This window comes from Melospiza melodia, chromosome 5 (genome assembly GCF_035770615.1).
Source record: "Melospiza melodia melodia isolate bMelMel2 chromosome 5, bMelMel2.pri, whole genome shotgun sequence".
In the NCBI taxonomy this organism is placed as follows: Eukaryota; Metazoa; Chordata; class Aves; order Passeriformes; family Passerellidae; genus Melospiza; species Melospiza melodia.
In genome coordinates, this window is record NC_086198.1 from 4,706,085 (window position 1) to 4,732,102 (window position 26,018).

Consider the following 26,018-nt stretch of genomic DNA (forward strand, 5'->3'; position numbering starts at 1 on the left):
TCATAGAAACATCACCTAATGTGGTAATGGGAAAGATAAACAGGAACAAAATTCACCTAGTTTTTATTTGATTTCTCTGCCCTACTTTAATATACAATTACAAACAGAAATACAACCACCTGTTACCTGCAAGTACTACAGCAAAATTGTTCTTTTTCATGTCACTGTATTTTGAGAAGCATTTTACACTTTGACTGCTGAAGCAGTGTCTGTGCATTTTAACAGACTTTTAGCCAGTTTTGGGGCAGAGCAGGAGACATAAGTGAATCCCAATGATTGTCTTAATAAATTAAGTGCAATAAACTTGTGACACTTCAATAACTTAGAGTGTCTAAATTATGCGACACTCAAAAATGACTGCCTTTTTAATGGCTGTGTCTTCATCCCACTTTTATGTCTGTAGATTTAAGACATTTTATGATATATAGACACTTGGCAAGCTCCTTTGCATACCTATATCTATGATACCTTTCCACCCTAGCCCACAATTATTTCGCAGCTCTGAGAATAAATTAGGACACACATTCAATTTTTGAATCTGACAGGCATCCTAATTTCTCTGTAATTAGTCATTTCACATAAAAACACACTAGCAAGATAATTAAAGCTTATAATATGTCAAGAACAGAATTCTATACATGAGAAAGAAATAGAATTGCAAAAGTATGAATACAGAAGTGCAAATAATTCCTGAAATATTAACAGTTAATGCACTGGTCATTGACTTTTTTTAAGTGATCTGGTTAATTATTTTATTCCTGCACACACCTGAAGCTGTTGCAGTAAGTTTGTTCGCAGTCAGAACCATAAATGAATTCTGACAATGACTTTCATAAATTATGAAAATCAATTACTACAATTAGGTACAAATCAAACTACTTATTATGCAGCTGTGAATAGACATTTGAATGGAAATAAAGCTGGGGAGGTAAATATAAAGGAGCAAGCATATTTATGACTATGTCTGAACAGTGTCAAGGGTATAAGAAAGGGGATTATCATGCACACTGATAGTATCTTGTAACTTTTTAAAGCTGTCATGCCATGTGACTTCCTGGGTTTTATTGAGAGCTGAAACTAATCAGCAAAGGAAACAGGCCAAACGAACCGCCCAGTGGTAATAGGGTCAGAGCTGAAAGTAGTAAAGTGTCTAAAATGCTCATTATTTTGCATTTCTGTAGATATATACTAAGGGTGACACTTTAGAACACTGGTCTATTGGTACATTAGTATGTGAATCCACATTTTCAAAAAGTTGCCTAAAATCAGATACAAATACAGAAGAAGCCTCTGTGCACATGTGTATGTATACAGGTGTCTCTACACACACATGGGGTAGATAAGGAGTAAACACAGTTGCACATGCAGCACCTTATTTATTCTCAAAAGAGCATTTTGAGAAGCAAAATGGAAAGGAAAAAGATATTCTGACCAAAGACAAGGTTACTGGAACAGTAACAAAACTGCTGCTGACCTCAATGGGACAAGGTGCTCCAGCTGTGGTCCCCAGAGGCTCATGGTGCTGAGGTGAAGGCAAGGAAGGATGCAGACAGACACAGCCACTGCCCCCTGAGCCACAGGCAGGGCAGCTGCAGCAGCAAGAGAGCAGCACACCCTGCACTCCCCCAGCAGCCTGCTGCACACAGCCCCTGCTCCCCCACTGCAAAACCCCCCTGCACTCAGGCACAGCAATCTGGAAAGGCTCTTACACACACACTTCTTTCCTTGTCATAAGCACCTAAGTGAAACCACCTGAGGCATTCCAGAACATCTTCAGGAGCTTCACAGGAGACTTGGTCTCAAGCATAACATACCATCTACCATCTAGTCATGGATTTTTAACTTGAAGTTTACAATGTCCTATCTCTATGTAAAATCCTTTCCCCTCTCTTGTGAATGGTAAAAAACCTCACAAAATGACATTGCACAACCAAAATAGAAAAAGGGGAAGGTTTGAATACTGCCCTCTCATCCCATTCAATATATTAGAGCTTTTCACTACACTCAGAAGTTTTACAACATAGCCCAGAATGTTGTAACAGCTTTAGAATCATCAGGCTACATAATCTTCTGACCTAAAGCCTTCCTAAGAGCTTCACTAAGAGGATTGTAGTCCATGTAAGTTGCCTACACAAATGAAAAAACAAAACAAAATAGACCCCAAACAACCCATGAAACCCAAACTGAGAAGTTAACGTGGAGAAATTAAATGTTTATTTCTGTAGAAATTCAAAAATTCAAATCCCAAAGGAAATCATACACATGTAATAGAAAAATTTTATATCGCCTTAAGGTTTCTGAACAATGAAAACAGGAAATCTTCCAGGATCCAGGGGAAGCTGAATACAGCTGGGATGCAGACCTAGTGGGTAGCAGACTAGCTGGGAGCTTTCACCTGATAATGGACAACACTATGAAATCAAATTAAAAGCTGAAAAAGAGGTTGTATGAGCTCAGTGAGAAAAAAGAGCATGAAGTGAGGATGTTCTTCTTGTGTTCAGAGTTTCTAATTCATCTTTCCAGAAGGATTTCCATGTGAGGGATTTACTCAATGGTTTCTTACACTTTAACATTTGCAATTTCTCCCACTGACAGTAAGCGCCTCAAGAGTTCATAATGACTTAAAAACAGCTTGGCCATTGTAATGAAGCAATTCCTGAGAAAAAAATGGAGGTACAGCATGAACAGGTACCATAATGCTTCATGGGTTTTTTCTCCTTTCCTTTACAAAATGTATGAAGTAAAAATTAGAAAGAAAATTAGACTCAACATTTCATGAAGACTTGTTCTGGAGACACTCTGAGTGTTTTAGACTATTTGGGATGATATGTCATGAAGTTAAGTTTTAAAAACTGACAATAATGTTGTTTTACTACCACTCAACTATTAGATGCTGCATCTCTCCTGGCTAGGAATATCAATTTATGGGTATTGTAAGGATTGCTGACATCCTCTGTTTGTGCTGACAAGAGCAAAACTAATTAATAAGTAATTAATTAATAACTCTAAAATAACTTCCTAAAGCTTGTGCAGCAACATGCCAACCTGTTACGTTGCAACTTTCTGTGTAAGCAATGATCCATGCAGGATTGGTGCAGCTCCTTAACTTGATCACTTACACAAAAAGGATTCCAACATACTTTCAATACATATAAGTCTATATATAGAATTATTATTCTTAAAAGATAATGTGCTTATATATATATCTCTGCCAGAATCACATGTTACATAATCTAGAAATGCGCTTTTTTTTTTTTTTTAGTTTAATCAAATACTACTATAAGAATTTTTAACATATGCAGAAATGGTGTAGCTCTGTATAAAGCTCTAAGTTAAAAGCTGGAATTAAATGGAAAGTTGCTGCACTTGTGCTACATTTGTTTCCCCATCCTATTTTGGGGAAGTCCTTCAAAGACCTCCATAATAACTTAAGTGTCAATTTGGAAATGTTATCTGTGGAAATGGGTTTTTGAAGAGGACTACTAAACAAAAGAAAAGGTCCCATGGTTCTTCAGTTGTCAGTGTCTGCTTTAAGTTGGATCTATACTAAATATAAACACAGAGATATTATCTTAAAAACCATGAAAAGGAGAAAGAATCAAACAGAAGGAATGAATAAAAGTTGCCAAAATAAAATTTGTCAGCATCTCCAGCCATCAGCACTGTCCTTACTAATTCATTAACCACTGATAAATTGACAAGTCAGGTTTTAGCAACAATAGACCATAGAAAAAAATTGTGAAAAGCCTCCAAAGCACCTGCCTAGTTAGCATAAAAATACACCAAACTCCCCTAGCTTTTAAAGACAGGAACTATAATGTGTCTTTGCTGACTTTGGTTTTGTCCTATCAGTTTGGACACAGTACCAAAAAGGCAGAGGTCCCAAACATCAAAGTTCACACTTTAAATTCTGTTCAGTTTGGCTCTTGATAATGTTTCGCACCATATCTGCCTCTCTGCATCATTCATTACTCGTCAGTCCCCTTTCTAATCTATCCTTCATTTGTATTTTACCTTTTTCAACTTCCTAGAACACATTTGAGGCATTCAAAAATCAAGCACATTTTCCCTATAATCACTATGTGAAAATGCATGTCAAAAACACTTATACCAAACTCGGTAAAACTGTGAAACATCTAAAGCTGTACAGATGCAAAACAATGATCACGGTCCTTAGGAGAACCAAACTTCTCCCTTACATTTCCTTGACTTGCTACTCTAATCCTAATTTTTCTTTTAGTAGTTTCATTTATTTAGAAAGCAAATGAGGAAAAAAGATTTTTCTCTAGCTTTTCTGTCTGTAGATTACTGCATAGAAATACATGCTCAATAATAGAACATTTATTATATAAGCTTATTGTATAAATAGCACTGGTGTCAAAGTGTTCCTGCAAGGACCATACTGTTTTCTGTGACTCTGATATGGGGAAAGTACTTACTTCCTTTTTATTTCATATTTAGACACTATGCAGGGGATATATTTCTCCTGTGAAGCTCTTTATGCAGAGATCACACTTAGAATAAGGTCACTTGTAAGGAAATGACTTGAGAGAAGGAGTGTGGAAATAAATGTATAGGATAACAAATTTGCTGAAAACAAAAAAGATAAAGATTTTTTTTTTAAATAGCAAACCAGATACCTTAGATGCTCTGGAAAACTCTGACAAGGGGTGTGCAAACACTGTCTCCAGAAGTCAGAATGTTAGGTGGGTAGAATACAATTGCACAAAAGAGAGAATGACTAACAGATGTGATACATCCATTCTGTCACACAAACTTCACAATGTATTTACTAAAAGGGAGCTTTCAAAGCTGTACGTGCAGAATTCTGTCCACCAGGATGCAAGAAACTGCAGTGAACACTGACAAGTACTGAGCTTTCCCTGTGCTAACATTTTCTTTCTGATTTGCTATAGTATTTTGTTGTTATTACTTTAGCCTGATTTTTGCTTTTGTGCAAATTATCTGTGAAATTTAAACCATCCTAATCCACTGTATCCCATTTTCCCATTTTCCTCCTGTTCTTAATTCCTGTGTTTTTCTTTTCACTCATCTCAACCATCTTCCTTGTCACCTTTTAATCTCTTTTTCTTGACCTTTCTGCTCTATTCACTTTGCCATCTTAACCACTTTTTCTTGTCATTATCTGATTTAGAGTGGAGCTGTAAGATTCATATGAAAGACAGTTGCTTCTCTAATATATCCAGTAAACTATATAATAACAAAGAGCATTGAAATACATAAAATCTCATCAAATGTGCATATAATTTTCAAATGCTCGTTATTCTCAACAAATATTAATCACAGTTCTCACATTCCTTATGGACTTTTAAAAGCATTTGGGGACACAAGTCATGGTCTTGGTGACTTCTGCAAAGGTTAGTGCCAGATACTGCGAATTCCCTGATCTCTACTTCTTGTGTTACTCTTGATAGAAGAGCTTTATGCAAGACTCAAACTCCAAGTCAATTATTGAGGTAAAAATTCACACACATATATTTGGATATTTGCAGGAAATATGGTATTTCAAAATTGATACATGTTTTTGTTACTACATAATCACAAGAAAACATTAATTGAAAAGATAGCCTAGGAAAGCTTTTATTTTCAGATGTAGGGAAGAATTAATGTGTATGAAACAGAGTCATCCTCTTGTGACTGGTCTACCAAATGAAGGGTCAAACACAAAGACTGTCCTGTGCAATATAGGAAACTCATAATTTTATTCCTTGTTAGCTCGAAGTGCTGGGGGATCTACAGTCCTAATCCTCAGACTAGAATATAAGAAGCCTTTCTTAAAGCAGTATAAGGATAAAGGGCTGTTCATCAAGCCCATCTGAAGTTACCACAGAGTAAGATTAGAGCCAGCTGAAGATAATTTCACAACTGCACAATTCAAAGCTGCGAAGCAAACATGTTCCACTAAATGAACTAATAATTTAAACATTATGGTTCCAAATTTGGTGATTTTATATTAAAATCTGATTTTATGACTATGATTATACAATATAAAAACTAAATTAAGAGAATCCAACACAGCTGTTCCAATCATGGGCTGCCAGAGGTGAAAAAATAGGATTTGTGGATTTAGAAAAGAAATACAACTCCATGAGTAGCAAAGAACACAACATTTTGATCACAAGCAAAATGACAGTATAGACAGTTCAGGCATCTCTCTTAATCTTTGGATCCTGGGACCAAAACATCAACATTCAAGCAGCCATTTATTACAAAATAAGAATTACAAAAAAGCCTAAATTTGATAGATGTGAAGAAAATATGACCCAAGGGTAAGCAATGTAGAGATGATGGATATCCAGTCTGCAAGGAGCCTGCAAAGACAGATCTGACAGGTATGAACTGCCACATTAGGGCCAGTACAGTGCTAATGACATGACATACAGCCTGAAATGGGAAAGGAAGGTGAGGAAGAGGGAGGCAGCATGAAGCATGCTCACAAACTGGAGCTCAGGTTTACTGCTATTCCTGCATACAGGGGGGTGAGAAACTCTACTGTTATTTATGCCTTTCCATGAGGGAAAAGCATATTTGCCACCACAAGTGACCAGATGGACAGGACCCAGAGGGATATGTCTCTCAGCATGGTAGAAAACTCAGTTCTACAGGCTAGGAAGTGGTACAAAGTAAAAAAAGTAAAACCCCAATGTGCCTATTTGAAGCCACCCATACATTTCAGTTTGTGGAACTTCATACAGAAGTATTCCACATGCATGGGAATAGACTCTTTGATGCATGGACAGAAAGAAGTGCTCACACCACTGCTGTAGCTAAATGGAAGCAATAACCCAGAATACTGACCCAAAAGTTTCTGCAGAAATGAAAACCTCTCATTCCCTCTATCTCTCACGCTTCCTGTCACAATCCTCCAAAAGGCTTTCCACTCTGTGAACCCCCATAATAATGTAGTGCAGCAATGTTTTAATTTAGATGTTCTAGCAAAATGTCCATTATGCTGAAGACATGAAAAGATTTACCACTCAGCAATATTTATGGCACTAAAAAAAAAAAAAAGCAGAAAAACAAAGCTTGGAGCAAATGTGCTCCCTTGGCTCTGCCATTTCCTCTTTTGGCTTTAATAAGCTCAGTAACACCGACTACTGGCTCTCAAGCCTGTAAGTTGACACTTTACAAACTAATTTCAAAAAGCATCAAGGAACTTTCTGAGAAATTACCCCCATTTTACATCTCTGCTTCACTTTATGCATTTATTTGCCATCTGATGGAATAAGCAATCACTCACAGCTTGGCCTCCAGCCCTGACTCTCAGCCCTAAGCACTAAATCAACAGAGAGGAGAGACAGGACTCTCCAGCTTCTTTCATTCCTCTCCTCATCCCATCTCTAACTGCACACTGCTCTAGCTTTATCCTGTCTGTAGATGTTAACATACTGAAGTCATCTTTTATAGCCATGCATGGGATCCATTCATCTCCCCAGTCCACCGTTTAGTTTTTATTATGAACAGCAGCAGCACATACATCTCCGTATATGAGCTATGGAAAGATATAAAAGCACTTACAGACCCTCTACATTATCTTCCTTTCCATGAGGCTGAAAATCCTTGTGAAGGCCTCTTGGTCACCTTACAAATCCTTAATCATGATGATCAAGAACTTAATTCTCCTCTTTTGCAATTGGACTAGTTGAAGACAAGGTTTCTGCTCTATGGACTTGCAGTGTCTGTGTGTAACTACCTGAACAAGCAGCGAGCTGCCAGTAACCAAGGCTGATTCCTCCCAGGAGAATCACAATTACCCTTTGTCTCTAGATCTGTAGCTCATCTACAGGCCATGACCCACAAGGGGCCAATTTCACCTCGATGAATACCTTAGAGCATGTGTGCATATCACTGAGCGTGAACTAAATATACTCCTAATCAAATAAAAGTGAAATGTTTTCCTTCATCCCACTTTGCAGCTAATAGAATAACTTTAAAAGTCAACATATCCTTATCACCTGGAACCTGAAAACCAATTAACTTCTTATTGTTGCTTTAAGAAGTTACTAGTATAACAATGAGAGATTATAACACTACTTAGCACTTACGGTGCTTTTCATCTTCAAAGCATTTTGCAAACATAGACTAATTAATCTTCCCCAAATGCCTGTGAGGTAGGTAGGTATTCCTGTATGACACAAGGTAAAAAAGAAAAAAACCACCTCTGGCAGAAGGTTCTGTGCTTAGCTCAAGGCCACAAATTTATCCAGAACATACTGGCACCGTATGCTGCTTACAGAAGTTACCCACTGAAATCAGGCAGACACTGCAGGTGGCCATGTTTCAGCATGGCAAAAAAGGATCTGTCATGATGACAATCAGGACACGTCTTGCACTGCAGCCAGGAAGCATAAAACACTAATTCTAATATCTGCCTTGGATTTTGAGAGACAGCGCTTGCCGTGTCACTGAATGGTAATTAATTTGCTCATTGGGAGATCACAAAGTCCCTAATATATTATTTCATGCCTTCATATAAATACCTAGCAAAGAAGACTGATGCAGTTCTACTGAGAAGCACTTGCCTACCCAATAGGCAAAATCTGCTCATCAATAAAGCCCAGGTAGTGGAAAGCCAAAACGTTCTTAGGTATCTATCCTTCCACTGCTTCAGACAGGTAAAAGCACTCCGGCCTCAGGTTTAAAAACATGCCCATTTAGATCTTTCATCCTACAGCTGACATTTACAGTGACTAAAAAGATTAAAGATTGTCCTATCCAAATAACTCATTTTGGGCGGCGAGTATTTAAAGCAGTAGACTTTGGAGTCATATTAGGATAGGAGTTGCAATTAAGGTACCAGTTTCTAAGGTCTTAAAAATGTATCCTTGACAGTATTTAATAACTTACATAATAAAATAAAATTGTCAAAGCGTGTATATCACTCCTTCAGGTCCCTCTTTTCCTGAATGGTGATATTTTTCTAGCACCTAAATCTAATTTTCATGGAATAGCAGTTGAACAATAGCTGAGATATAGCCACACACTGTAACATACTGCACATGGCTCTACTTTTTAGCACCCAGGAATGACTGTCCAGCATACTGTGAAGGAAAAGAATTCTTTTTCTTTACTTATTTGGTACATTTGTCCTCTCTTCCAGCAGCTTCAAGAAGGTATTTAGAGCATTTAATCTAATTTAGGCACTTAAGTATTCCAGAATAGTAAAGGTATAAAACTATGCATAGGAATGGTTTCTCCAGCAAAACTGAAAGGGATAGAATGCAATTAAATTGATCTTGAGACTTGGCTGACAGTGAACTGTTCTGACTGATAAATGCTGTGAAGTCATTCTCACTGCCATCTAAGAAGACCAAATAACTTTACCTGCAGTCTAAATCATATTTGACTCAAACCTCCAAAAAAGTAAAAATTTAACAAAACCTGCATTATCCCCCCGGGTCTTCTAATAGAAAAGGGTGCCTTACAATTCAGTTTTCCAATTTACACAGTTTGCAAACAGTGCTGTGAGGATTTCTAAGAAAAGATGAACATGCACAAACCTGCACTAAATTCTGCCACCTGTGCTTGTGGGTCAGCTTCTGTTCCTGTGCAAAATCTCACTGACATGGTACATGGATTCCTCTGTAGGACCACTACACTGTTCTGCAATTACAAAAGTCTTTGAAATGGAACAATGACTACCTGACAAGTATTTCATAGCCTCCGCTTCCCTTTAACATGTATCCAATGGTAAATAAAACACAGGTTTTGCATGCCTGCATTTTCTTACTAAATTAATACAAAGTTTTTCAGTTATTGTGAGTCCAGGTTTGATTCATAATCTTTTTTCAATTATATTAATATTATTAAAGTATTACTTCATTTTTTTTCCAAATGCAATTTTAAAAGTACTGCTTGCTTTCTGTATTTCCACCATCCTTCCCACCCACACTGTAGTCATGCCACACTTTCAAATATTTTTCCATAGCAGTCTCCTATGTACTATCACTTTATATCACTTATAGGAAGTGGTATACAATTTCTAAACACAGGAACTTTTTTCTGTACAACAAAAAAATTCAACTTCATACTGTCAGCTTTAATTGAGCAAGAGACTTGGGCATAATGCAATACACAAACGTAGAATCAGTCATAGAATGGTTGGGCTTGGAAGGGACCTTAAAAATCATTTGGTTTCAACCCCTCACCAATGGCTGCAGTCTAACTACAAGCATTTAGGTTGCTGAATTCAATTAGAGAAGTACATTTAAATCAAGTAGAAAAGCACATTTAAATCAGGCTGCTCTGTATAGCTGGATACTTTGAAGTATATGAAAACAGGTGTCATCTCCTTCTCTAACACATATCACACCTTTAAAGTAAAGTCTTTCATGGAGTTTCAGCCATTGTCAAGCATGAGATTAGGTATCTTCTCAAAATAATACAAAATTGAGTGTCTTTTTTGAAACTAAGTAAAAAAGGCTCACAGCCTTCACTTACATGGCTCTCCTCTGAGGTTTATAAACAAAGAGAAAATAAATAACTAATTTAAAAGTTCTCAAAATAGTAGGCTAAATAATCCTCATATAAATTTTTTAAACAAAACCAGTTTTGCAACAGGTGAAGGGGCTGAAGAAAAAGAAGAGACTGCACTAGGTCTTATCTCTCATGGATGTTAGCTGAAAGCATAATGCCCAGATGTAGTTCCAATTGCCTAAAACAGCTTACTTGCTCTTCTAGTTCTGTCAGTTGCTTTTCAAAAGTAACAAGATAGTCCCCAGTTATATAATAATTTCATGTTTAAATACTTTACAATATGTTTTAAATGTTGAGAATCATAATGACAATCATTTGAGAATCATAATGACAATCATATATATTTTTGGGCTTATATTTCTATTTATGTAATTAATCTAAAGCAACAGAAATTCAATTCATAAGGAAAAATATCATTAGACTGGAAGAGACAATTGGAGAATCTCCTCTCCACAAGAAAAGATCTCATGGAATAAAGATACCATAAATAAAGCACACCTATCTCCAATAGCAGTATCCCTTTCTGAATTCCTACCACTGGATTTTGGGAAAGAGGAAGAACAAAAAACATGTACTGAAACAACTGAGGAAGAAGAGACAGCAAAGTTCTGATTGCCTAGCAGAAAGCTTTCCAGGGATTTACCCTAAAATATCAGGCATAAAAAAACATACTGACATTCTAAATGCAAGTCAGCAGTGCCCAGCATGGCCAGGAGAGTCAGCCCTGTCCTTCACCAGGCCCAGCATGGCCAGGAGAGTCAGCCCTGTCCTTCAGCAGGCCCAGCATGGCCAGGAGAGCCAGCCCTGTCCTTCACCAAGCCCAGCATGGCCAGGAGAGCCAGCCCTGTCCTTCACCAAGCCCAGCATGGCCAGGAGAGTCAGCCCTGTCCTTCACCAGGCCCAGCATGGCCAGGAGAGTCAGCCCTGTCCTTCACCAGCCCCAGCATGGCCAGGAGGGCCAGCCCTGTCCTTCAGCAGGCCCAGCATGGCCAAGAGAGCCAGCCCTGTCCTTCACCAAGCCCAGCATGGCCAGGAGAGCCAGTCCTGTCCTTCAGCAGGCCCAGCATGGCCAGGAGAGCCAGCCCTGTCCTTCACCAAGCCCAGCATGGCCAGGAGAGCCAGCCCTGTCCTTCAGCAGTGCCCAGCATGGCCAGGAGGGCCAGCCCTGTCCTTCAGCAGGCCCAGCATGGCCAGGAGAGCCAGCCCTGTCCTTCACCAAGCCCAGCATGGCCAGGAGAGCCAGCCCTGTCCTTCACCAGGCCCAGCATGGCCAGGGGAGCCAGCCCTGTCCTTCACCAGGCCCAGCATGGCCAGGAGAGCCAGCCCTGTCCTTCACCAGGCCCAGCATGGCCAGGAGGGCCAGCCCTGTCCATCAGCAGTGCCCAGCATGGCCAGGAGAGCCAGCCCTGTCCTTCACCAGGCCCAGCATGGCCAGGAGGGCCAGCCCTGTCCTTCACCAGGCCCAGCATGGCCAGGAGAGCCAGCCCTGTCCTTCACCAAGCCCAGCATGGCCAGGAGAGCCAGCCCTGTCCTTCAGCAGGCCCAGCATGGCCAGCCAGGCAAGGGAGGGATTGTCCTGCTCTGCTCTGCACTGGGGCAGCCTCACCTCCAGGGCTGGGAGCAGTTTGGGTGCCACAATGTCAGAAAGATGTGAAATGTTGGACAGCATCCAGAGGAGGGCAGTGAGGATGTTGGAGGGCCTTGAGGGGAAGCCGTGTGAGGAGCAGCTGAGGGCACTTGGTGTGTTCAGCTGGAGAAGGGGAAGCTGAGGGGAGACTTCAGTGCACGCCACAGTTTCCTTGTGAGGGAAGAGGGGCAGGCACTGGTGTCTTCTCTGTGGTGACCAGTGACAGGACACAAGGGAATGGCCTGAAGCTGTGCCAGGAGTGGTTTAAGCTGGGTATTACGGAAAGGTTCTTCACCCACACGGTGTTTGGGCTCTGGAACAGGCTTCCCAGGGAAGTGGTCACAGCACCAAAGCTGACAGAGCTCCAGAGTGTTTGGACAAGACTCTCAAGCACACAGTGTGACTCCTGGGGTGTGCTCCACAAGGCCAGGAGTTGAACTCAGTAAATCCTGTTAGGTATCTTCGAACTCCAATTATTTTATGATTTTAATTCCTCCACATTTGAGAGACTTGAGAATCTTGCATAACTGCTCCAGTAACTTTCCAGCTGACACTGAAAATTTCATATTATTGTTTTACACAATAAGGGCAAAAAGTGAAACACCGGTCATGATTAATTTTTAAAATTCATTCCTAATTAAAGATATTTATTAAAGGTTGCCATTTTTATTTACAGAATAATTTCCTGTTGAATTAGGAGGCTGTCAATTACACTGTCAACAAAACCACAAATCTCATACTATTTCTAGGCAGAGAGGAAAAAATAACAGGAAAGTATCTTTTATATATTATTTATAAACCTTCAAAATGACCTTGAAGACCTTTTGCACAAAATACTCCCAACGCCAGAAGCTGTAAATTCTCAGTCAAAGATGAGGAACACACTACCTGAAACAAGCCCTTTATTACCTGACCCTATCAAACCTGCAGGAAGTCCCCAAAGGGGCCAAACTGCTCTGCAGTGCAGGAAGACACTAAGCCATACAAAAATAATTGAAAGGACAATGAGGGAAATTAAATGGGCACAGAAGACAGTGCTGAGACCACTGGAAGGTGAAGAGGGTATTATCCATCCTAGACTGCCATTTTAGGCCTACAGACGTGGAATTTATTGCATATTGGGTAAGAATCATTAGCTAAATACTGTGTGCTTTTCTGAAGAAAGTGAAAGGGAATAAAAACGAAGCCCCAGTGTACCATCATATGCGACATGCCAGAGCACATAGCTTCTTCCAGTTTGTTATTGCTATTTAAAAAGGAATAATATTCTAGTCAGGCAATAGTTTATTAATTCATTAACTAAATGGTGCCTGTTCTGACATAATTTCATACCTAGCACAAGACAGTGTCTACAGTACAGATCTTAAAAAACTTCTTCTTGATTTTACCTCCTTAAGGTAATGATGTCAAGGTGACTAATGACTTAAAAACTAGAAAACAGTGTTAACCTGAATTTTCAACACATCACAGAAGAAAAAAATAAACAGCAGAAAGTAGAGTAGCAGCAAGCCTCAGTTACATGTGCATAAGAGAAATATTTTTATTTCCCTTGCAAACATTAGTAGGCAAAGAAGTCAACACCATCTGCCCAGTTCTAATTTTAATGTAAAGTTATTCTAAATTGAACAGAGAAAATACATCAATGGAAAAAATGATTTAGATATTCTAAAATTAAAACTAAGGACTGTCTCATCAGGAGTGAGATTTCTAAATCTACTTTTGTTTCCACATAAAATACGAGATAGCCTTAAACAGAAAACTGAGTCATAGATTCACACAGCTCTTGGCCTAGCTTTATTCTTTTAGATAGCTGGGCCAAAGTACTCTACACATTTCATAACATTTTTTTTCCTCTTTACATTAAGTAGCTTAGTTGTGTAACTGTAGAAGCATCAATTCCAGACACTACAGTTTTGAATCCAAAAGTTCAGCATAAGTGCTGAACCCTAATTGGAGCCGAGATTAATCACACACAATCCCTGGGATCTAAAGGGGCCTCTTGGAATCACCTTGTTCAAACCCTGTGCTCACGCACAGTCAGCTACAGTAAGGTGCAAGAGAACCATATTCAGTCAAGTTTTGAGCATCCTGATGGATATTTAGACTTCTCATGTCACTCCAGTCCTGAACTGAAAAGCTCAACAGTGAGCTTTGGCAACCTATTACCTGGTTATATATCAGAGATAACCACTAAAAAAATCATCCAACACACCCAAATGCACAAATTGTGAACTAATTTACCTTTACTACTCACTGAGCAGTGTTCTTTTACTGCCCTTGTAAGCTAAAAGTAAAAGCACTGAGCTAATGAATGATTTTTATGCTCATCCAGACATACTACGTTTCCCCATATCTTGGAATAGTCTTCTTGGAACACTTGTATTTTTTTTTTAAATTTTTAAACTATTTACATTTTTAGATTTTTGGGCAACTTATTAATGAGTCAAATAACTGGGGGTCTATTTTTAAATTGTAAGGCCTGAATGCTTCACACTTGACTCTGCAATATAGTCATTGACCCACTGCCCAACATAGGCCATTTCCTTCCTGTGCATCACCTATTATTTATTCCAAAGATGGTGCACAATGCTTCCCCATCTTTGTAAAACATTTAGGGAGCTACAAGGGAAGTGTACTACGTGTGTGGAGTATTACCAAAACTGATGGAACTGGTGAAATAACATTCTCTTCCTGCAGCAAGAATGCCTTGGAACTAATGAATGATACACTCTGAATTCAAACATCTCGCCTACCTTGTCTGGTATACTCATCTGCTTCTCTGTGGACCAAATCTTTTACTCGGTTTCCATACAGCAACCTAGAGGAATCATGATCAAAAGCTTTCAAGGTTTCACTGGAGCTGTAAGACTTCTGAGTAGGCACTCTGCACTCCTCATTTTCTGCAGAAGAGTTCGTATAGCGCCGCTCCTTGTCCCGTCTGCTCTTTGTCAGGGAGCAATAAGGCCTACGTTCCTTCACATCCATACTTCATTCCTTCTCTGCGCACATCAGTCCAGCTTATTGGCAAGTCTTCTCTACATTCAGCTTACATTCACCTATAATAAAATTAGAAAGACAACCACTGATGTGTTACAATGATCTCTAACGGCTGTAATTGATCCCTAAGTGTCTGGAACAGAAAGAAGGAAAGAAAAAAAGATCTGCTCAGCAGTGGGTCAGAAGCACTTCTGTAAGACTTGCCAGAGCTCCATGCACGAGCTACCCTGATCTAAAACATTAGCAAAAAAATTCCTGTGAAAAACATCAACACATTATTACTCATTTTTATACAAGAGATTAAAAGATCAAAAGCAGAGAGTGATTGGAGCAGAGAACCGACTGGAAAAACAGTAGTTTTTCAGCTTTAGGAGTGTGTTAGTTGTCTAAGGTCTATCTGCAGGTAAGCTTTTTTTTTCTTTGTCTGAGAAGCCTGCATGCTTAAATGGCAAATCTGGTTTTCTTCTGCTTGTTGGAAACTTGTGGTATTAATGTTTGGGGTTTTATACTTTTTTGCAGACTTTTAGACTTCTGTAATTTCTACTGCAATTGCTATTCCCAGAAAATTATTCTCAGAGAACATGTACACATAATTCCACAGCAAGCTACACAAATAACACAGGTTATATACAGGAGGCTTTATCCAAGCCAGTATATTCTATGCAAGCTGTGCTAGAAGGCAAGAAAATATTTGATTTGCAAATGACAGTCAGAAATAGTTTTTTTTCCCCCTCAAGTTTTTAAATAATATTACAGTAAGAATCATATTTATATTACTATTTATTTTGCTTTAATATTTAATTCATGTGTTTTCAAAACAAGATATCTCAGTTTAATTTCTTGGGTCCTGCAACCTCAACCAAAATATCTACATTTCTGACAGAAAGAAAGACTGGATATTCTGCTTTTGTTTTATCAAGAGAAGTGCTAAAATAAAGTTAAGAATATAATTTTTGTCTTTAAGCAGCTGAGAAAGCCTATGCATATCACACAGCAATACATATCACAAATCAGCAGCAAACTCCATTTGCACTCTTTTCAGCAAAAATAAGGTTGCTTTACAACTCTTCATTTATTTAAATACTTAATATCAAACTAATTAGTTGTCACTCCTTAAAATATTTTCAGAGAGTATCAAATTTACTACAGAGCCATAATTCAAGTTTGTGAACAAGAGCCAGTCCTTTATAATTTTGTTTTGCAATTTTCCAAAACGGTTTTTGCATTTCCTTGCTTATCTGAAGCTCAGTTTAGACAAAAGAATAAAGTTCCAAAGACTTCCATTTAAGGAAACAATCTACTTTTCTATTTTCAAATTTTAAGTGGCTAACTGATATTTTCACATGATTAAAAAAAAAAGTTTTACAACACAACAGTTTACTAAATTGATGACTGTTTAGTTGTTTGCATGCCTACACAGCACATCTTTCTAGCTTATATGAAACACTCAGATTTTAAAACATCTGATTTACTAATAAATGAAAGTACTTTCCAGGAAAATCAGTTTACTAGAAATATTATAAACTCTGTGTTTTATTAATATGAAATTGAGCTGTGATGTTTAAAAATCATTATTAACAAATACACACGGGAATTCCTTTGCAGTGCAAAGCCTATCTCCCCTTTCATCTAAGCATGTCAAGACTTTAAAGGGCCACTAATTCCTAGTGTCTCTAAACTGTACCATGGGAAAACTGACACACTATTCATCATCATGACTGTTCACATCAAAGAAGAAATAATTTTTATTTTTATTCAAGTGTCCAAAATCCTTTATAATGTTAAAAAAAAAAACAAAAAACCCCAAAACAATAACAAAAAAGCACAACAAAAGCCAAACCAACAACCCAAACTCTTATTTCCACAATACATTATTACTATAGCAAGTTAAAATTCTTCAAGATTTAATCTATGGTGTAGCATGAAGAAGTACTGATCTGCTTCCCAGAGAAGTCAATGAATTCAATAAAATTTCAAAAAGCAGTTCTCTGGGTTATCTATTGCTTTTCCAGGCAAAGAATGAAAAGGTTAAAAAAATACAATCTGTTTAACAGCACCACTTTATGGAGACACTTCAGCAGTGATTATCCTGCCAGAATAATGAGGACTACTGGATTATTTGTGAGCATTTTTGAAAAAAAAAAAACAGAAACCACAAACAAAACAAGCAACGAAACAAACAATAAAACAAACCTTTCAGGTTTTAAGAACATGGTCTTTTTGAATCTAGCATTATACAAATCACCTGTTTACTTTCAGTAGCCTTTAACTTTAAAAATTAATAGTATCTCTCAGCAAGTCTTAGAAAACAACATCCTCAGGCTTGTGTCTGAATTTATTTCATCAGTGAATTAATACACATATCTAATAGAAGACAGAATAAAAGCTATCTTAACGAACTGTCTACAAATAAATGTTCTTTACTGTGATCAGACAACAAGCAGAAAGGGAGAGCACAAACATATTTGCAGAACACAGCAACAAATATCAGAATTAATGTTTAAGTAGGGTAAGTCAGCAGTGACAAGCCAAACAAAAGGAGACCTGCAGACAGTTTTACTACATCTTTACTTGAATCATTGATACATTATGAATCACCCCTTCCTCTTCCCTGCAAAATACTTCTCAATGAGAAGAAATGAGAGAAATATTTTCAATTATTGAGAAAATTATTTTAATAAAAAACCAAACTCTCATTTACTGCATCTACTCAGCCCCTTTCTCTGAAAGATCACTACTAAAATACTAACAAGATTTCCCATTCACATCTTCACAGATTCAAATGAGCCACTGCAGCACGGATTTGATCATATTTCCTTTTTTTTCTTCTTTTCTGTTTCCTACAACATTAAAGCTGCATCTCGGGGTCTTGGCAGGGATAGACAAATGCACAGCAACTAATTTACAAAACCAGATTAAAATCTTAAACCAAGGGGAATACATTTATTTTGAGATGGATTATGAAACACTTGCTTTCATCTGCAAAGAATTTTTACCCGTATGTCAATAGTTATGGTCTATCAGGTTGCTTCACCCCATCTACATGAAGTCATTTACACAGAGCAATATTTACAGAGCTACTGAACTACTAACACACTCAAAAGGATGTCAGTTCAGCTCTGCTATACACTGTTGCATGTGTTATATTGCAATGCTAACCCGAAACAGCCTGCACGGACTGCAGAAAATAAAAAAAAAAAATCACTGGTGCATGCCACTACTTCAAGTTTCTGTGCAATACTTTTGAAAGTATAAAAACAGGATGCTCATCTGTGTCACTGAGCATTGGGATCTCCCATGACCTCTGCAGTGATCTCTGCAGTGCTGGGGGCTCCTGGCTGAATTCCACAGGAGGGTGTTCACTGATCACCAGGCTCACATGTCAGCTCTCATACAGTCACGCTCAGCCCACTTCTCTTTCGGCTCAGCTGACTGCACGCTCACAATCTACTTTCTCAGTCTCACTCCAAATTTTAAAAACAGCTCGAAATCATGAAGAGAAGATGCCCATTTTAGAAATAATACCTACATATTTATTTCAACTTATTTTAGAAGGAGAGAAGAAGCAGAGAAGCAGTTCTTGTTGTTATCAGGTCATTGGGATCAGAGCTCATTCCCTTATGAGTCAGGCTACTTTGTAGACCTCTGCCCTCATTAACACTTTTAGCACAATATTTAATTACCAAGTCCGATAAGTTATGAGCAATTAATAATTAAAACAAATAAACAACCAAAATCCCTTCTTTTACTCTAAGTGCTGTAGAGACACCAAGTGCAAACACTAAAACTGAGCACAAGGCATGTTCACACATGAGTGTCTAAGCTTCAATGACTGCAGCTTCAATGACTGATGTCTCACACAGACAAAGCTGACTACTGGTGTAGTTTACACTGCATTTAAAATTTACCAGGACAGCCTTTCATCAGTTTCTCTTAGTCATCTACAGCAACATGAAATAAAATTGATGTAGTGAAAAACAAAAACAAAACAAAACAAAAAAAAACCCAACAAAAACCAAATCACAGTTACTTAGCTTTTTTCAATAAAAACCACTTGGTACTTAAGTTCTACACTGCAACACAGAAAAGCAATATTTAAATTGGTAAGATGCAAAAAAGGCATTAAGATCATGCTACAGAGTTATCCAAAACACGCAGGTACAACTTCAGCATGCCTGCAGGCATTTAAAATGTTTCAGAAAATGACTGCATTTCATTCAACACCTTGAACTCCGAGTTCCTCAAAGGGTTGTTGCAGTTTGGCAGCAGAATGGCAATAGCGCCCAAGTTACACAGTGCTCCCTCCTCATCTCTCACTTGGAGAAACTTCTCCCAGCATTAAACATGATTCAATGAACATCAATGTACCTAAGAATTCTAAATATGCCTCAGTATTTTATGGCCTTTGATATCTAAGAATCTACAGAAGCATGGAAGTGTAAACAGGTAAGAAATAAAATATGTTTGTTACTGATCTGACAAGATAATTGTACAGAAAAGATTACGTCACTGCTTAGGTTCATTTATGGATCTACTATAGTCCCTTTCAACATCTACATCCATTTTAGACATTTCTAAACATACAAAGCAAAACTGAAATTAATTCTAAGAATAATAAGAGTCAATAATATATACAGAGCTGGAACAGAAAATATTCAAAGAAAGGAAAGATAAAACTTGTACATTTCTCTGTTACAGGAGAACAGTAAGAGAGTTTGAAACACAAGGAAGCACAAACTCTCCTCCTCAGTCTCAAAGAGAAGCAGCAGCAAGGAAAGCAGCATGATTTCCCTTCTTCCCTCCCCGAGGCCAGCAAAACTGAGATAGGGAAGGAACTTACATATTACATATCACAAACTTCCCTCCCAACATCTCAATCTAAAAACTTAGACATTCCAAAGAATCATAGTATTCCTAGCTGCAGAGACCTACATTATTAGTGAATTATTGTTATTTTTGTTATTAATTACCATTATTACAAATGAAGAGTCATTGATCCTTCCACAGTGACTCCTAGGTGAAAGCACAGCCTGAACACTTGCTGAGATGGGGACCAAATCTGCTTTCATGGTTCTACATAAACACAAGCAGTACAGGAACCCTAAGATTTCTGGGAGAAGCAGCAGGCTTGAGCTTCTGTCTGGAATAAGAGCAGAGGATTTTACAGGCTGCAAGCTAAGACAGTGCCTATTCTCAGCATTGACAACAGTTGCTGAAAATAGCATCTAAGTAGTGCTGTTCAACAGATAGGTGTCTGCAAGTGCCATTACTTTCATTAAATAATAATTTCCTTTGTACCTGTAATTGTTGACCAGGTGAAATGACTGTAAATACTGCATTAGTTACAAATTGCAGTGGGTATAGTATTTCACAGCCTTTTAACAGCAGAAGAACAAAGCAAAATTCAACTGATACATGTTAACAGGTAGATTAAAAAGCTTAGGTACAATATGCAAAAATTAAGAAAATCTTCTGTCTACAAAAAAAAAAACCTTCACAATTCGCACAACTAATCACCCATAAAACCTATTACAAACAAATACTAAGAAAAACTCAAAAAGCATAAAAGAGTGATGAAATTTCCACTTCAATGGCTGATAAAGTGAGATATGTCAGAAATCAACTGAGCTGGAAAAATGACACTTTGAAGAGGTGCTTAAGATGATCTGTAGCCATGGTGTGCCATTATTCAAACTGATGACTCTTAATACATGGACATTTCAGGTCATCATACCTAGAAACTCACTTAATATAAAAAGTCTGTCTTCCAGCATAGAAACTAGAGAGAATGTATCCCAAGTCAGCCTTCCTAAGGGGGAGTGAAAAACAGATGGCCTGTCAGACAGTTCACAAACTACAATTTAAAAGAAGCCTCCTGAAGTCACTATCTAACCCTACATTTTAGAATCAAATTAAAAACAAACAAAAATTCCCAACAAAAAAACCCTAACAAAAACACGCATGCAAAAAAAGAGTAGTAAGTAAGACAAGCAAAAATTATTTTGTATTTTTCTGCATCAGAGGAACAGAACACTCATATCTACTACCACAACAGGATGTAATGTTAATATAAGTTACTTTACACAGTCTATCTAAAAATCTTAACTACATTAGAGACAGAATAAATAACAAATAAAGGTACTCTATACTCATTACAGAAGTTTCTTGCAATAAGAGTCAGGAAAATCAACAAGATAAAAAGAGTTCTGCAGCATCCTGGTTAGTCACAGACATTGATGATTATATAACAATATTGATGCCATTACTTAAAATTTAAATCCTTGAGAGTTGAGGGAAAGAGGGAAAGAATACCTCACACTTTCCCTCATATGGGCAGAAAGACATAATGTAATTCTGGGAGTCAAGGGGGCACATCTCAGGATTGCATTTTCCTGGGAGGGTATGAGGACACACAGCAGCATTTGAGATGGAGCTACAGCTATTTCTGCATGCCAGGAGCCCCTCCACAGCCAGGTTACAAACCTTAAGACAAAACTGAAAATCACCCCAAGCTGGCCACACAGATGCAGCCTGGGGCTGTGCTGGTTATTAAATCACCAAGCAGAAAAGCCAGAGCTTGCAAGGAGAGAGGGCTGAGACACTGCACCAACTGGAACAGACTCTTCAGAGGAACTCAGGCCAGGGTGACACTGACAGCTCCTGCTCCTCCTTTGGAGGAACTGTCATGAACCCTGATCTTGAGGAGAAGCATCTACCTCTAATTTGGGGAATTTGTATAAAAAGTGTTTCATCTCAAGGGCTGAAAGAGCTATGTGAGAAAGGGAAAATGAAGACCAAAAGACTCTAATAATACAGTGTGCTCCTTTAGTAAAAAGGAGGGTGAGCACATGTGATGAAAAGACAGAGGGAAAGGAAGTTAAGTGAGCAGAAATGCCGCAGTATAAAGAAAAAAGTGAATAACAAAACAAGCTCAAGACACAAAGAGGAGAGAGAAGCACCCAGTAGTCCTCATTAGGGCACCACTGGGGAAGACAAGTGACACAGCAAACCTAGCAAGAGAAAAGAGTTTAAGAGAAAAAACAAGTGGAGAAAGAGAACAAAGAAAACTTCAGAAGGGAAGAACTTTGTGACTCGTTTACTTCAGCACAAAGTATTAAACTCGTAGGGTCAGCACTGGGCAATTCAGTACTCAGCAGCAACTAAAAAGGCCCAAGTACTTCCCTCTACTCCTTTAAACTTGAAATTCATCCTTTATGTCATCATCTCCATCCCTTCTCATCTTTTACACTCTTCTTCCATCACTGTGTTTTTACTCAAGCTATCTGAATGGTTTCCTAATATATGCAAGCATAATTCCTTCTTGAATCATGTCTCCCAAATCTACTTTTGCACCTGCTCAGAGCTCTTCCACAGAGTCCTCTTTTGTTGTGGAACGAATATACAGAAACCTAGAGAGTTTGTAAAACTAAAAGAAGAGGGACAGAGAATCTGACACAAGAACAACATATAACAAACCATGAACATCAGCAAAGGTGCTGCAGTCCCTGTGTCCCCAAGCAGGGAGCACAGCACAGTCATTTCTGTATTTCTGTTTGGAGAACAAAGCTATCAGTATGTCAGCTTCACCATCTGAAGAGGCTGTCGATCATTCAAGTCCCCCTTCAACAACTCAGAGTTAATTTCAAACAATTTGACAGTAGTGAGGTTTCAAAAACAATACATCTCTCAAGTCACTATAAGGGAAATGAAGTATATTACAGGTGACATGCAAGAGCTGGGCACACAGTCACAAGGCTGAGCTGAAAATATTACTGTGAAGGTGTCTGGAAATGAAAGGAGAACCTGAGAAAACTGTAACAAGGATGTCATTGCAGACACATGGGAGAGGGAAGAAAGAAAATAGCCAAGTGTAGGTGCTGAAGCTATTGCTTTGGTTGCATGACATAGGATACACAGGCAGCATCAGTCTTGGTTTCCAAATACAGCTTCTCATAGTGAAACTGAAACTCTACATAAACAGGAGTCATTCACAAGATTTTCCTTTCCCTTATGATCTGACAGGTAACCAGATTTTTCAGTTCCAGTGTCATCATAATGAGGATACTGTTGCAGCCTGGTAACCTGGAGAATTATTTGGTGACTCATCTCTATAAAGAATGACTAGTAAGATTTTTAAGGCATACTAACAACTGTTTTAATGCTCAAGAACTCTGTTTTATTCAAAGTTATCCCCTTGCCCTGCTGGTTGACCTTCTCAAACAGCAACAAATCAAAACCACAGAGATACAAACAAGAAAATTCCAAAACATAATGAAAAATCCCCATAGAAATGAGTACTCTATATTCATACTGTCACAACATTCACTCCTAATAAAGCAATGTAAAATATTATTTACAAATGCCACCATAAGATGTAGTAAAGTACTGCTTCACTTGATTATGTTCACATTAGCAATCCCTACTACTGTATTTAACTATCCTATCTATTCAGATGGTATCAGCTGTCATGTGTTCCTCTATACTCCCCAGGTTCCTGCTTCCCCCTCTGCACAAGCTGTGTCCTCTTGTCACAACCTCTAATTGTCTCTTCTTCAGCACAATCCAACATCAGCAGACAGTAAAGGCTGGAGGTGGTTTGCCCTGCTGGATCACTTCCTTTCTGTAATCCCTGTTCTAACTCCTTCAAAGCATCCCTTTCATTGCATCAGATTTTTAGCCTTACCTTAAAGGTCACACAAAAACTTTTTGTCCTGTAATTACCCCATTCCACTCTTACCTCCCAGGTTTTGTCTCCAGTTTCAACAGAACTAAGACTCTGACCAGGGCAAACAAAAGGATAACGCAGTTTTAAAATAAATTCTTTGGCTAACTATGTAAGACACAAAATTTCCCACAGTAATTAGCAATTGTGTTCAAAGGAGCACATTGCTCTCTGGAAGTGCCCACACAGCCTCCTCTGGCATGACCCTACCTGGCTACCAACCAAGACCCTCCCTTGTAACTACTTAAAGAACAATTAACCCTTAATAAGTCAAAGCCTTCTTCAGGAAGCTGGGGAAGCAGGACAAAGGCTGCCTTCCTCCTTCCCTGGTGTGTTACCTACAGTAGGACACCTGGCTGTCCTTCCAATGCTGCCAAATTTCAGCCATGGACATGAAGCTGACCTGCTGCTGGAGAGCCCAGGGACAGCACCTGCACTCACATGTCAGAGAACCAAGTCCCAACTTTAAAATATGCTTCACTGCCAAATGATTCCAGTTTTGCAAAACAAGCACAGGCTTCTGCAGGGAGTATTGAGCACTTCCATATTATGCTTCTTTAAATTGTTGAAATTACCACTTCAGATAATACTCAGAATATCTTGGTACAAGCATTGATTAAAAGTCCTATTAATTAACGTAACAATCCACTTCAGCAGCAGATCTGAAGGTGACCGTTGAAGAATGGGCTATTTCTATCATTAACAACATAAATGAAAATCTGGTCTCCAAACACATGCACAATTAACTGTAACTGAATAATGAAAATATTTCCCAATTATCAACTAAGTCCTTTTAGATCCAATAGGAGTTTGTAGAGCAGTTCCACAGGTCAGTCACACCAGAACTAAACAATATGTAGTTGTATTTCTTATCAAGTAAGTTTAGCAAGCAGAGGTGCAAGACAAAGCCAGGAATACTGGAGGCTTCCACTCATTTACAGGACACAGAAGATACAAGCAGAAGAAGGAAGAGAATCTTTCCTATGGTGACAGTCAAGATGCCTCAGACAAGTCCATATGGGTGGATGAGCAGGTAGTTTAATTTCTATCCTGTTTCAAATATTTATAATTCCTTTTTAATATGAAACACAAAGTGGATCATCCATCTTTCCATGGCCTTACACTTAATATGAAACAACTTGTGATTTTCTTATTCTGTATTTAAGGGCAAAAACATCAGTATAAGCACTTCCAAGCATTAACTTTTCGCTGTATTGTCTAGATACTGGAGATAGTTTTCTGGAAACAGACAGAGGGCATGAGATGCATGACAAGATAGGGTCTAGAAACTTTCTTGATTGATACAATGCAGCAGAGGGGCTCATGTCACTCCAAAAGTGAAGAACTCTAGTAGGAAATCCAAGGTGAAGTTCTTTAACTACATTAACTCTGTTTAGAAGAATTTAGAAAACTTTTACAAAAAAAAAAAAAAAAGGATCCTGAGGGGTGGTCCAGGACTGAAGAAATGCAGGTATTAGAAAAGAAGGAAACACCTTACACCTGCACCTGAACTTAGTGGCATCAAAATCTTGTCTCTGTATTTGCACTCTCATGTGCAACATGCTTAAAATGGCAGTACTGAGAGATCTGGTCTGTACTGAAAAATTCTGGCAGCACAGTTGAATTTACTAGAAGTCATAGCTTAAGCTAGCAAAATCTATTGTGCAGATGCAGCAATGCTGACAGAAGAGTGCACTTTTAAAACCACTGATGTAGATAAGCTCTGAGACTGGAGCCGTTCTGATTAATATCATAGGCTCTTAACGCACCCAGGTGAAAGGATGAGCACACCCAGCAGGGTGAATGAAGGGGTTCAGACTGCTCAGCTATCATTTCTGGACATACTCATCATCTGGGGAGGGCTCATTCAGCTGGGAACAATGAATGTGCTCCTCCACACCTTCGATTCATGCCCAGGCTGCCTGCTAGTGCTGCACAGAGCTGCTGGGTACGATTAGTAACATCATTTTTGTGTTGAAGTTAATTGAGGCTTCCAAGAAGCAGGCTTCAGAAAGAAAAAGATTTAACAGAGGTTTTTTGCTGGTACTGGGAGAGTTTATCTTTCATATGGGAGAACAGGAGAAATAAAGGAAATCTTAATATTCCTGTTAGTCAGCTGGGGCCTCCAAATAACTGGATAGAAGTATATGTAATCAAAGAATTCTTACATACAAT

At 38.5% G+C, this 26,018-nt stretch overlaps 1 protein-coding gene across 14 annotated transcripts in view; it reads right to left on the bottom strand.

Annotated features, from left to right (window-relative positions):
* TENM3 (teneurin transmembrane protein 3) overlaps window positions 1-26,018 on the bottom strand; it is a 1,293,822-nt gene that overhangs the window by 300,426 nt on the left and 967,378 nt on the right. For all 14 annotated transcript variants that reach the window (XM_063156143.1, XM_063156142.1, XM_063156144.1 and 11 more), the window contains one exon: window positions 14,878-15,180. In XM_063156143.1, the coding sequence (XP_063012213.1) occupies window positions 14,878-15,109 (232 nt within the window). In that variant the 5' untranslated portion in view covers window positions 15,110-15,180. The remainder of the gene's footprint in view (window positions 1-14,877; window positions 15,181-26,018) is intronic.